This window comes from Anomalospiza imberbis, chromosome 2 (assembly GCF_031753505.1).
Source record: "Anomalospiza imberbis isolate Cuckoo-Finch-1a 21T00152 chromosome 2, ASM3175350v1, whole genome shotgun sequence".
In the NCBI taxonomy this organism is placed as follows: Eukaryota; Metazoa; Chordata; class Aves; order Passeriformes; family Viduidae; genus Anomalospiza; species Anomalospiza imberbis.
This window is the reverse complement of record NC_089682.1, coordinates 116,006,414-116,020,890: the sequence shown is the minus strand read 5'-3', so window position 1 is coordinate 116,020,890 and position 14,477 is coordinate 116,006,414. Positions and strand designations below refer to the sequence as shown.

The following is a 14,477-nucleotide window of genomic DNA, read 5'->3' as shown; positions in this document are numbered from 1 at the left end:
TAAGATAATTTTATGTATTTTAAAACCTTAATAGTGGCAGATTTGGCATGGTGTCTATTTTTGTAATCCATGTCTTTATTAAAACATTTTCACATAACACTTTTCCTGATTTTGTGGTGTTCAGTGTTATCAAAAAGCAGACATTACTAGGTGGTTCAAAAATGCAGAAGTTCTGCTCTAAATTACTCTTACTAAGGTTGAACCCCTAATTCACTGAGAATTTAAGTCTGTGCTACAGTTTGCTGGTATAATACAATGAGAGCTGTTCATTTGAAAAAGCAGTTGCAGGTTGGAAAGTAAGTATACGTGAACTTTACACCATATTTTTTCCACAATCATCCTAGCAAGTGTTTATGATTAAAAATATAATAATTCTAAATCCAATCTCAATATGCTGCATGGCCTTTTCTGCCAACTATGTCCTTATGCATGTTAACCACACTGTCGTGGAAAGAAATTGCTCAGAGGAATTGTCACTAAGATGACCAGTCACTAGAAAGCACAAATCAAGTAGAGGGAAAGCCCTAAAAGCTGAGATTAATTTGCTGTATGGGATAGCAGTACTGGGGAATGCTTGTTCTCTGCCCCTCGGGTGGGTGACCAGAGCACACGCAAGGAAACTCTTCCAAGAATCACTTCTGAGTTACATCCTTTGAAAACAAATCCCTCATCTTTCCTTTGTGATGGAGCTCAGGCAGACACTGGCATTAGGCTTCTCTCTTGCCTTAATATCCATTGAGGGACAAGAATTGGAATTGTGGCATGATTTTGAAGTGTGCCCCACGCAACCCTCATGTCCTGCCTCACAGATACACTGCAGAAATGAACAGCATTGCTCTAAGGGTAGCAGAGGAGTTCACACTCCTTGGAGGTCGTGATCTGTGCTAACTGTTCCTGAAAAAGAAACTCCTGTCCATGTAACCTCTCATCTCAGCGTGGCTGTCTCCATTTAACAGTGCTGAGATGGGTGCAGACAGTAGGTTCTTCTGTGCTGTTACTATGCTGAAGCCCTTCATGACTGGGAAAAAAATAAGATAGTACACAATTGGTGTCCTGTCATGCTTGGTGCCATGTTGAGAATGGACATCCCACTTGGTGCAGCTGGAGATGATGCAAAGGCATCCGTAAAGGTATTTGGGTACCTTTCTTACTGGGAAGGAAGAACCCAGCATTTTGCTTGACAAAGGGAGTAGTGGTCAGTTGGTTCCAAATAATTAATTAAGAACACAACTTCAGCTTTGAGTAGTTTCCTAAGTTAAAAGGCAGCTTTTGTGAATGACTTTTTCAGGTGGGATCAAATTACCCTTTGGAAGTGCTATTCTTTCTCCAGCAGTTGCAGAGCATCTGTCTTGGATTGGATAAGCAACTTCTGTAGACATCTAAACTTAAAAGGGCATAATTTGTTCTCCACTGTCAAATAAGCAGTCTTAGTGTCGCTGCATTATCCCCATATAAAGATATGTTTGTCCCTAGTTTAGTATATTAAGTGTGTGCTAACAGAAACTACACAAAGAAGAGTTTTGAATGAAGATGCATGTTGATTTTTTACATATCATAAAATTGCTTTTGCTGGTGTAACTTGATTTTAATCTGCAATAGAGGAAATTATATACTCACAGAAGGACTTTTTTACACTGTTAATACAACAGTGTTTGCATTATGGATCTGGATGGTATTTCTGTGTTAGAAGAAGCATAGATTTTCTTTTCATAATGTTAATAGATACATGATAAAACATGTTTGTAAGCAAGGCCTCAGTGAAGTATCTGTGTTGTAAGGAGAGGGAGAATGGAGCAAGATGTCTCTGCAGAAGGTGGTTCTGTATCTGATGGCAAAATCTGTCACCCACATTCTCCTCAGCAAAACTGTCCCTCTGGTGTACAAACTCTACCCACAGCCCCTTGGTATTAGGGATTAGTAAATCTGCATCTGAGTCCTTTTAGTAAAGGCAGAGAAATCTCTAGGATCATGTTCCTGCTGTGCAATTGCCCATTGGACTTTCACTGTTGATCACTAGTTTAGGTTCATTTTTGTTGTCTGCCATTAATTCCCTAGCATGCCACTGTAACCTGTGTACTTCTAGATCAATTTCCCCCCTAAAATCAGTCTTTCTTTTTCAGCACTTCAACAGGTTCCCAGTCTATAATATACATCCCACAAGACATTGTTAGAGCAAAGGAAATTATTGCACAAATCAACACCCTGAAAACACAAGTCAGTTACTATGCAGAAAGGCTCTCACGAGCTGCCAAGGATAGATCAGCTAATGGCCTTGAAAGAACACTTGCCATCCTAGCAGATAAGGTAGGAGAATAATTAATTTCCCTGCTGAAGCACAGTGTATTGTTTGTCCTGTCTGTACCTTTAGTAGGTTTTCTTGAAACATCTATTTTACATTTTCAGTAGTGTGTTGTAACATGCACAGACCTAAACAAAGATTATATCAGCCTTTAAAAGTTCCTGTTCATGTTTATGTTATCTCCTGCTTTAGACACTCTTGCCTGCACTTCCTCTTGAAAGTGCAGTGTCCTCGGACTCCCTCAATTCATTCATCACATTGCAGTAATATGCATTCTTCACTTTCTTTTCTATCCTTTTCTCCATAATCACCAGGGATTTTTTAATGTTCTGAGTCATCTGTCAAGCAGCAGCAACTGTGTGAAAGTTAATGAAACAATTCTGTATTTTTCCACTGGTGAAATAAGGAATTATGGTGACACGGCCTTTGCTTGAATTATAGTGCTGTAAACCAGTTATTTTGTGATGTCTGCTAACAAAAAACAGACTGGACACAATCTTACAGGGGGAAAAAACCCAAATGCAGTTTTACTGACCTTTTCTGCCCTTGAAGCAGATCTGAAGGCTCTAAACAGCAGTAGTGGCCAATCAGCTTGCCATAAAATTTCCCAGTGGAAGGGATACACATACAACTTCTTATAATAGGACCTCATGTAAATGTATTCTTTATTATAATACTCTTTCTAAATGAATACAGTGTACAGTTGTTCTGTGGGATTTTCTACAACTGGATTATGTGTATATATAACATATTAATGTCTTGTTTGTTGTTTTTTTAGTAGACACACAGGCCACATAATTTTCATATTCATATGGCTTACAGAAATCCTTTAATACAACACAGCTAAATAAGACAGGGAACAAATTGCATTTATTAGTGGGTTATACCCTCAGCCCTCCTCTTAAGTTTTGTTATGATTTCAGACAGGATAACTGGGGTGAAACCTGATCCTTCTGGTGTGGCAACTGTTGTGTAGGGTATAAAAATAATTTAATAAAGAATATGGTGAGTTGGAAGGGACTAATCGGGATCATCCTGGTCCTGCACTCCCAGACTCACACCATGTGCCTGAGAGCATTGTCCAAACACTTCTTGAACTCTGTCAGGCTTGGTGCTCTGGCCACTTCCCTGGGGAGCCTGTTCCAGTGCTCAAACACTGCACACGTGTCTGCACATTGTTCTAAGCTTTCATCAGATGGAGAATGAAGTGCAAATAAAGATGAATTGCGCATTCCTCAGTGAAATTTTCAATAATTACAAATCTAAAATAGTAGTACAGACTCTGGAAATGCATAATTTGTGTTTTGTGATCATATACTATTTTTTAAGGTCATTCTGTAAAGGTATTCTAAAGACACCTTCAAGCAATAGTTGCTTTTACAGAATACTGCTTCTTTTTTTCTTTCTTGAAAAAAATGCAGTATAAATTGTGTATGGAATAACGAAAAGTTTTCAAAATGTGGGGCTTTTTTGCTTTATAGACCCGGCAACTTGTCACAGTTTGTGACTGCAAGCTGCTGGCAAATTCAATACATGGACTGAATGCTGCAAGGCCAGACTATATAGCTTCAAAAGCATCTCCAACCTCTGGAGAAGGGGAGCAAGTGATGCTGAGGAATGATCAAGATACACTTGTGGCCAGATGGACGGGAAGAAATAGCCGATCTTCTCTGCAGGTGGACTGGCATGAAGAGGAATGGGTATGATCGCATAGTGGAGTGATGAATCCTTTGTTCTTTTTATTTCTTTTTTAATAAGCTCTGTAGCTGCTCACCAGATACGCATAGGATGAGTATGTAGGAGGTATTGGTCAGCTGGCAAAGGTGTTGTCTCTGTTCTGCAGGCAGTTACTCTTTGGCATGGGAATACAAGCCGGCTGGAATAAATATTTCTGGGTCTCCTAAACACTGGAAACTGTTAGAGTAGGTGTATAGCATTTTTAAGGTGAGGTCCAAGGGAAAGTAAATAGCTTTTCAAGTGAAAAACTGACCACACTACAGTGGGCTTTTGCACTTTCCCAAATAAAGTGTATTTTGTGGGTGCTAGCTATACAATTTAGCCTTCCTCTTACACAAATACTCCCATAAGCATTTAGAATTTGCAGTCAATCACTGTTTTGATTATGAACAGCATTTTAAAACTGTTTGCACTAAGTATTTAAATGATTTTCTCTACCACACTGCCAATCAAAATGAGAATTGGACTGTAAATTCTGTAATTGTGTTAAATAAGCAGAAGTTAAGTAAATCTCACAAATAGTCAAGATTAATTAAAGCAATTATTAATAGTGGGAAATACCAACTTTTAAAAGAGATTCAGTTCATTTTGGAAATGAATCCTTGCTAGTTGTAATTATTTTGGCATACTTTGACTTACAGTCAAAGTCACAGTAATAAGATACAAATAAAGATAATTCAGTATTTAGACATGACTATAATACAGTGATTTTATCTGTTGTTCACTGAGTTACAGAGAAAAAAAGACGTGTGATTATATACAATTATTATGTCAGACATGAATTTCAAGAGTAAACAATAGTGCCAGCTAGAAATTGGAATAATAGGGCAGGAAGAAGAACTTAAAATTGTTTGGAAATACTTCCAAATAACTTCGAAATTTACCACACAAGTCATGTCACTAGATATTGTTGACATCCTGGTATACGTTATTTATGTACCCAAAATTTGTGTGCACACATGCAACCACAATAGCCCAGAGCAGAGTTTGCAGAGGAGTTGTGACTAGAATCACAGGAGGAAATGCATCACCAAGGGATTTGTTACCCAGTGTCCCTTTTGGTTTTAAACTGAGAAAGAAATGTTTTCTTTTCAGGAGAAAGTTTGGTTGAATGTTGACAAAAGTCTGGAGTGTATCATACAGCGAGTGGACAAACTTCTGCAGAAGGAGCGCCTGCAAAGTGACAGCTGTGAGGACGTTTTCCAGTGTGACGTCAGCAGTACTAGTAAGAAAGGTAATCGGGACAGTCGTGCCTACTGGATAAATCCAGAAGACTTAAACGAGACCTCATCATCCTCACCACCTTCATCATCCTCACCACCATCTTCATCCACACCATCCTGTGCATGCCATTCTCTCGAGACAAGTGCGTATGCCGGACACTGCTTCTCACTGCTGCTCTCTTCCTGTGTGCTGGCATCATTCCTAAGCCTCCCCTGCAGCCCTCCATGTGTTTTGAGCTCAGTGGTGGTGTTAAGCCCTGATGTCAGGCAGAAAGAGCTGTTGGTGTACTGGGACCTGCTAAGCCCATTACTTATTTTGAAATCCTGGTGCCACTGAAATAATTGCCAAATCCATTGATGGCAGTGGCACTTGGTTTTCACTCTGTGTGATTTAAGCTGACAAAACAGTTGTATGGGTGACACCACCGCCACATAATAGACACCACCTCTGGTAGATTTCCTGTTGGCTTCAGCTTCTTTGCGGCAATCAAAGCTTATTACAGGTAAATAAAGCATGAGAGAAGTGCAGGAGCTACTGAAAAATTGATAGTCCCAGCTGGACTGCTAAAGCATGAGAGAGGACCCCAAGCAGTCCCATTAGATTGAGCTCAATGTGGATGAACCTAACAGAGTTCAAAGCAGATTTTAACCCAAATTGTGCTGCTGAGGCACTCAGTTATTTAGACTTCTTGTAGCTGGAATGTAGGGTTTGGCAGTGCAAGTTCTTAGTTGAATAATCCATTCAACATTTAAACTCAAGTGAGTGCTGTGTTGAACTCAGTGTAAAGTCGTGAGCATGTGAATGAAATAAACCCTTATCAGTTTAGACTGACAGTTTGGCAGCTGTGAATTTCAGAATTACTTCATTTACTTATGTACTTGATTTATTCTCCCATTCTTTGCCTGTGGTCACTCTGATTTGGCCACTTAATAGCGCAGGTGGGCGAAGTGAAGCTCTAAAAAGCCTGGTCTGTGTTCTCATTTCCTTTGTCCTGTTCTGTCTTCTCGCTTGATGGCCCTTTGTCCCTTATGTGTGTCTGTGACTTCATGTCCATTGCATTGTTAGTGCTGCAGTGGAAGGCAGTGCCTTAAGAAAAAAAAGGCAAAAAGGAAGTGAAAATAAATGTTAATATGTTTTTTGTGTAGCTGTGCATGTTACCTATAGTTTATTTAGTGTCTTAGAGAACCATGTTTTTCTGGATTAGACTGGCATTTTTGTGTATTATTAAAAACCAGGAGAGTAGCTTCTTGTTTCATTAATCTCTGACTAAATTTCTTCTACTGGTTTGATACCTATAAATGTTTTTGTTTGCTAGCTAGTTTACACGAAGTTTTATATGTATTTACATGTAAGTTTAATCAGTAACCTTCTATGCAAATTCACATAAATGATTAAATATTGTGGATTTTTAATATCAAAAATTCACAGGAAAAATCTGTGTTGAGTGTTATCAGAAGCTTTTCCCAAGACAATAGGATGCTGAAAACACCTTAGAACAATATTTTTCTACCATTTTCAGTGGATCTTTTAAACTACTTTGGATCTTGACACTTACTCCACATAAAAGTGGAATTGGCTGTGGCACCCTACCAATGATTTTTTTAGTGCAAAGAATTTATGCAACTTTTCCCTGCTGTCCCTCCAAAATAGGAAAAAAAAATCCTTCTGTTTAACTGACAGAACCTGGGGCAGAACTGAAGGACAAGGAAGGTCCTTTCTCTACGTTCAGAATCACAACATTTTTGGTTTTGTGTATTGAAAGAATTAAAGTTGTTCCTGTTAGTAATTCTGAATTTTGAATAAATGAGCAGAGAGCAGACAGAAATTATTTTGAAAGCAATTTAAAACCAAGCCAAGCAACATAGTTCCAGAATTGGTAAGAGAGGGACTGTAAAATTTTATTGAAGGATCTCTCTAGGAATGAATGTTTGTGGAAGAAAATACTGCCTGAAATAGTAGAAGGGAAACTTCAAAAAGGTATTTTCAAACATACTTAGGTTATTGGCTTAGATAGTCATTACTAAAATCACATGGGGACATATAGTTTCTTTAGTGAACCTGATGGATTTTAATTTACTGAGAGGTTTTTTTTCTGATTATTTAGCTGAGATGATTGTCCTGTTGCACACTATTGAATTTTATATTTTATGTTGTTATGTTCAGATTTATAATTCATTGACTGTGAATCTAGATATAAACAACAGAAGCTTAAATCCTGTTAGCTTCGTAAACTACTTTTCATGAATGCAGGACTTGCTATAACAGGGCTTATGTTATTTTTTTATTGTTAGCATTGACCTGTAGTATGTTTTCATCTGACAGCTTGATCCTCCCACTGAAGTGAGTATGGAACACTCACAGACTTCTCTGGTGGGGTTTCAGCCCTTAATATATGTTCTAATGTTTCTGTTAATTATCTCAGAAATTGCAAAATGGAATTCTGACTAAAGTAGCAAAGTACTGGTTTTTTATTACTCTTACGTTGTGGGTGCCTTAATGTCATTTTGTGTTAAGTGCATTGAACTTACTGCTGATCTTTTGCTCTTCTGTTTAGCAGCCTTACTGCTGGCTTAATCTGTAATTGCAGTGAACCAGTGGTTCTCAAATTGTGCCCTGTGGATCACTGGGGATTGACAGTGCACTTGCTGGTGATCCACAGCGAGCCTCTGAGCTAGCAGGTACTGGCTTTCCTCCAAGTCCCCATCCAGGTGTTCCTCTGCTCAGAACAATGGAGTGGAGGAGACAGCCCCTGCCCTCGATGCCTGTGGGCATCAGAGTATCTCTGCCTAGCTCCTCTTCACTCAGTGAAAGTGTTTGAGAACCCTGGCACTGAGCATTTGAGTTGCTTGTATTTCGACTGTGTTGCTGCTCCTTAATCATGCATGTTGCCCCTCCATTTCTGTGCAGATTGCAGCCCTACTCCGGAAGAATCTGCCCCAGGTATGTGCATTCATGGCTTCTGCTTCTTCTGAAAGCTGCAGGGGTTTGTTTATACTCAACAAGTGCCTTGCTTTAAGATGGACCTTTTTGAAATGGCAATGCTTTACAGCACCACGTGAGTTATCTAAGCTGGTGAGCAGTTACTGCCTAAGAGTGCAGGGGTATCTGATCCTTTCACATGTCCAGATATGGGAGAGCGCGTGTTCAGGGCCTCTTTGGTTTCTCCAGTTGCTGTGTTTTAGCAAACCGATGTAGGTGACAGTGGCTTGAGGCCTCTTTCAAATGTCATTGAAGTCTGTGGGAGTCTAACATTTCAGACATGCCCTTTCACATGGCCTGTTGAGCTGGTCTTTCTGAATGAGAAGTCGAGCAGAACGTGGAGGAGTCAACAGGGCTGATGGAAAATCTCTGTTGTGGGTACACACCAAGTAGTACTGGGGATTACAAGTCTCACGTTTCAGGATACAGAATTTAAGAGTCTCATCCCAGTGTTAACCTTCTTTCTTCTGTCCTTGTCCCTCTATACTTAATATGAAAAGACTAAAAATATCTTTTCAAGGCCTTGGAGGACAGCTGTTTTAATAATATTTTTATTGCTCTGGAGAAGAGAGACCCTTAGGGCGAAAAAAGCAAGAACGTTTCCCACCTGACGTTACATCCTACAAGCTTCATGCATTTGGTTCTCTTAAGAAGACATTAATTTTTTATGATCAATAGTATATAGTCAGCAAAAGTTCTCTGTGTGAACTCATTGGCCTTCCCAACACCCCGACCTTGTTCCAACCTAATTTGAGACAGGGAGTGCAATTCGTTTTATTCCTGTTATTTTACTGTTACTAACAACTGCCAGTTTTGGTTTTTTTTTTTTTTTTGAGTAAAAAAAAATAATAACACAAGTGACACCTCTGTGAAGTGAGTAAAGTTCAAAAATCACTTAGAACTTTGCAGACTGACAAGGGTCTGTTTTTTCATGGCCAGAATTTTAAACAGAACAGAGGATTTTTGCTCCCCAGCTACCCCAGTTGAGTCCCTGCCTTCTATGTGAATGTTGGAAGATAAAACCCATCTAATAATTTCATTATCTTCCCCGGTATACTTTATGGTTACCAGTGATAAACATATCTTTAAAATGAAGTGCTGTCAGACACACTACAGTTTTAAATCTTTGCTGAGTTAGTAACTATATACATGTATGTACATTCAGTCAATGAGATGATGATGTGCTGGAAGATATTTTCAGTTCTTTTTATTCTCATTTGATTAAGAAAAGCTCTTAAATGCAGTAAGAGAAGCACTGTTAGTTTTATCTGTATTTTGCTTTCTAAGTGTTCACAAGGCCATGTTATGGCATCTGACTAATTTTGAGATAAAATATTTAATAGAATTTAAAAGACAAGCTGTGATTCCTTGCCTGTTCTTTTGATGTTTTGTGCTTTTTTTAAGGCAATGAAACAGAGTCAAACAACTTCCCCTTTGTGTAGTTTGTTAGGTTATCTCTCTACCACATAGAACAAAAGCCAAAAGGATAGTTCTGTTGATCTTGCCAGATATGTTTCTGATAGCAGACTTCCAGAGTTCCCCTCTTTGGCTGGTTATCAAAGGAACAGTTATTATTACTGACTCTTAGTTCTGTCTCTGAGTCAAAATCTCAAACAATTTACTTTCAGGGGCTTAAAGTGTCTCATTCATGCAGGTTCTGGTCTGTACGTTGCCTTGTTCCTACAGCCAGCTGGGGTGGGAGTTGTGTGTGTGCTGTTAGTGAGCTCTGGTGCTTTTAAAAAATAAAATATGTTATCCTGCCATTTAAAAAGAGAAAGACTTGGACAACTCAGTTTCACTCGTGTGCTTCCTGTGCAGGACCTTGAACAGAATCCCTCTGGGTCATATCTTGTGTATTTCAGTGGAAGAAAAGCTCCAAAGTACTTCCAACAATCTGTATGACTCTTATCTAATTCACTGTGTTTAATATTTCTTGTTATCTAACTTAAAGCCTTTAAAACTGCTCAGGAGACAGGAAACACTTAAAAGAGTACCTCCATTAATTTCTCACCCCACACCTTATTATTCTTAGCTGCAAATAGATGAGATGAGCATCATCTTGCCTCACTGAGGTGCAATAAGGATCAGTAAGGTGGTGAAGCAATTGAATGATACACCTATGAGCCTAGAGATTCAAAAGGCAGGATGTTTGGGAGGAATCTCATTGACAGAAATGGCTAAGCACATGGCCCCTATTTCTGTAATACAGTGGACTCTTTACCGTCTGTCCATGCATGTGCAGTGAAAGGGTTTGTTTGAACATGAACATGCAGTTATATACACTTCTGTATATAGTTGTTCATGTTTCTGTTACGATTTCCAAATCAGCTATTGTACAGCCTCTTTTGTGGGCACAAATTCTGGTAACTTTTACATGGCCTGGAAAGTCATAACAGCTTTACAGAGTAAAATTCTCCATATTTTCCTCATGCAATATCCCCACTGTAAGGTTACTTAATTATTACAGAGCAGGGAGTAACCATCCAGCCAAAATAAAATGAGTTCTAAGTTATCAGCAACTTTGTCTTGCAACAGGAAGTTTCTTCTTAATGTGTGTTTGTTTCAAATAAAGTGCTTCCAGTGCTGCTAATTTTTTTTTTTTTCAACCAGGTGAATGGAGTGAAGCTCTTTATCCCTTGCTGACCACACTCACTGACTGCGTAGCCATGATGAGCGACAAGGCCAAGAAAGCCATGGTGTTTTTATTAATGCAGGACAGTGCCCCGACAATAGGGCTCTGCCTGAGCCTTCAGTATCGCAGGGATGTTGTCTTCTGCCAGACTGTAAGCAAGCAAATGTGCATGATTTGATTTCACTTCCACGTTTGGTGGGGTTTCTATGAAATATGAAAGATGACTCTTTCCAGAATTTTTCAGATCTCTTCCCAGACACTTGACACTGATTTCCCCTCACAAGCTGTGCTATCCTGTCCTTTCTGGTTACTTACATGCATTTGACAATTCATCAAGTAGGTGTCCCCTTGGATATACAGTCATTCACTATTGAAAACACAAATGATTCCAGAACTAGTAAAAATACTAGTATACTAAAATACACTGTTGTATTCAGAAACAGCCTTTGCCTTCCAATGCCACCAAACCAAAGCAGAAGTAAGATGTGAGAGAGGGGCAGAAAGGTCTGTGAGTAGCAGATGTACTTCCTCAGTTACCTTTTGTTGTTTTCTGCATTGAGAAACCCAGCAGGACATGTGGTACCTGAGGACAGAAGTCCAGCTACAGGAAGAGAAATTAGTTCTGGGTTTTTTTCCCAGAAGTTCTATTTCTGGACCTGCTGGCGTCTCTCGTGTCAGACACTGACTAGCAGATGTCTGCACTAAAAAAATTTCCACTGCCCACAGAATAAAAAAAATTCTTCTGCCGACTACACTTCTGTAGTGTATCTGCTTTCCTGTGAAATCACTATCTTGTTCATTTATTTCAAACCGTTTATTTCTTGGACATCATTGGCAGGGCTTTTGTCCCATCATGTAATATCAAAAATGTAAAGCAAGTGACAGGATGAGAGGAAATGTCCTCAAGTTGTGCCAGGGGAGATTTAGAATAGATATTAGAAAAAATTTCTTCATGGAAGGGGTTGTTAAGACCTGGAGTGGGCTGCCTAGGAAAGTGGTGGAGTCATCATCCCTGAAGTGTTCAAAAAATGTGTGGGTATGGCAGTTGAGGACATGGTTCAGTGGTGTACGTGGTGGCTGCTGGGTTGGACTTGGCAGTCTTGGAGGTGTTTTCCAACCTCAATGATTCTTTGATTCTGTGACCTCATAGAGATAAAATCAGGGAATTTCCTATATAAAACCCACCTCATAATGCAGATAATTTTTCAGTTCAATCCTTTGAGTATGTTTACCCATCAAGATCAGGACTTTATTATCTTTTGTTTAATTCTGTAATAAAGTCATACACCTGTTTACATAGTATATGGCCATCACCTGGAAAATTCCTTTGTGGACAGTGAATTAAGACTAGTATTAATCTTAGGTAATAGTACTGACCTTAGTACTAGATCTTCAGGATCTTGTTCTGAATATCTTGAAACACCAGAGTTTAAATCTGCATAATGCAATCAGATACTGCATTTTTAAGCTTTCTCAAATGTAATTTTTAAAAGGCAGTAATTCATTCATACTATCAAAATTCTTGGCCTGGAACTAGCTGTGTTGCTTTTCTGTCTAAAACTAAACCAATTTTCTAAGGAGCAACTTCTGTAATTCATAAGTTGTGGACCCTAGCACAAGTGATCATGTTCCGAAAACAAGAAGGCGTGAGATCTACAGCAGCCACATTTTGAGACAGCTTGTGAGATGAAGGCAGTGTGCCCTGAATCTGATTTTATGAATCTTTTGGGTTTTCATTGGTTGGTTGTCTTCAGCTACAAGGAAAAAAAAAGATGTTTAAAGGAAAAGAGTATCTGTGTGACAGATTTTATTGCACCTCTTATACATGCTATCATTTTTGTTTGGGGCTGAAGAACCTTTTTTATTTTGAATCATTTCATTCTTGTCTGTTTCCTCTCTCACAGCTGACAGCTCTCATTTGTGGTTTCATTATCAAGCTGAGGAACTGCCTGCATGATGATGGATTTCTAAGACAACTCTACACCATTGGCTTGCTGGCACAGTTTGAGAGCCTGCTGAGCACTTATGGTAAAGGCACAGGGCCAGGGGGTGGGATTAGCTGTTGAGTCAGCAAATTCTGCATTAAATTGGCTACAGCACGATCTGAGTGTTTTGGATAATCTGCAGCTCAGCTACAAAATTATTTCGAAAACTAGAATGCAAAACTAGATTATAGCTGAAGTACTTAATTATCTAACAACTCTGAATTTCTTTGCACTTACTTGAATTGCTTCCAAAAGATAAAGTGTGACATTCTCTTCTTTTAGAATATAATGTCAAAGGTTTAAGAAAGAGTACAATGTATCACAGTGGTCTTTGGGGTTTGGTTTTTTTTTCAGAAAATAATTGGATGAAAGTTCTGGTAAGCTGGGAGAAACTGTGCCCAAAATACACTTTTTGAATTTTCTTGACACTTCTCTATTCTTGCAGCACAATGTGAGACTGAAGAGAGAATATAAAAAGGGAAAGTACTTCACTCAGAAATGTTTCACTCTTGTGTCTCAAAAGCTGCCTGCATACTGGTTAGCAAATGTTTTATTGGACAAATCCAGAATACCTTGTGCAAAGGATATCATGGCTCTGACAATGCTGAGAAGTACTTATTAGCATCACCTAACCTGGAAAATCAGCATATGAAATACTTAAAGAACAGTAGTCTGGACTGTTCTAGATAAGTGGTGTTTTCTAAACTTGCTGAACTCAAAAAATCGGTCATGACATTGTCTGTAGGTCAAGGGGGACGCCGGGGCTGCAGCACTGCTTCATCTGTGGAACTTCTGTATGGAGTGATGGCCTCCTGTTGTCATCAAATTGACAAAGTGAAGTTGTGCATAACAAGTAATTACGATTCACTTTTTCCTCTTGGATTTAGGTGAGGAGCTGGCAATGCTGGAGGACATGAGTTTGGGAATCATGGACTTGAGGAATGTAACCTTTAAAGTAACGCAGGCTACATCAAATACATCTACTGACATGCTGCCAGTCATCACTGGAAATCGGTAAAAACCAATAAATATACTTTATTCTTCATGAGTGAGAAGTTTGGGTTTTTCTACCCAAGTTGTAGAAGAGCTGCAGTTTTAATGAGCAGAGCAAAATCAGCCATTGTCAGGAGGTTGGTAGATCTGATGTGAATGTCCATGAGGATGTGAGTGCAACATTACAGGTTGCTGCAGGTTTGTTTTTGAACTAGAATAGGCTTTCTGACTAGAAGCAAGTTGTGGCACTTCCTCAGAGCCACTTTTGACTGATGGTTGCTTTCTAATGGCTGGCTATATTATGTTCTAGGTGTTATCCCTCTTTAGACAAATAACACATTCTTGGAATGCAGCTTTTTGATCCTTATGTCTAACAGCAGTTTATTTCTTTTCAGTGATGGATTTAATGTGAGGATCCCTCTGCCAAGCGCCTTGTTTGATTTGTTGCCACGTGAGATTCAAAGTGGAATGTTACTGAGGGTTCAGCCTGTTCTTTTCAACGTGGGAATCAATGAGCAGCAAACCCTAGCAGAGAAGTAGGTGTCCAGTCAGGCAAGCTCAGCCTTGCTGGCAGTTCTGCAGTGGAGTTACATTGATGTGGAATTGCATTCTTGCATAAGTAACAGCG

At 39.2% G+C, this 14,477-nt stretch overlaps 1 protein-coding gene across 16 annotated transcripts in view; it reads left to right on the top strand.

The window, feature by feature from the left end:
- The window catches only part of INPP4A (inositol polyphosphate-4-phosphatase type I A), a 70,505-nt gene that overhangs the window by 37,296 nt on the left and 18,732 nt on the right, over positions 1-14,477 (top strand). For 6 of the 16 annotated variants that reach the window (XM_068182710.1, XM_068182709.1, XM_068182708.1 and 3 more), the window contains 8 exons: positions 2,121-2,304; positions 3,781-3,999; positions 5,132-5,270; positions 8,168-8,200; positions 10,850-11,022; positions 12,776-12,899; positions 13,744-13,870; positions 14,245-14,385. In XM_068182710.1, the coding sequence (XP_068038811.1) occupies positions 2,121-2,304; positions 3,781-3,999; positions 5,132-5,270; positions 8,168-8,200; positions 10,850-11,022; positions 12,776-12,899; positions 13,744-13,870; positions 14,245-14,385 (1,140 nt within the window). Of the gene's footprint in view, positions 1-2,120; positions 2,305-3,780; positions 4,000-5,131; positions 5,403-8,167; positions 8,201-10,849; positions 11,023-12,775; positions 12,900-13,743; positions 13,871-14,244; positions 14,386-14,477 lie in introns of all 16 variants that reach the window. The other 10 variants (XM_068182700.1, XM_068182699.1, XM_068182698.1 and 7 more) reach the window with 2 other exon arrangements.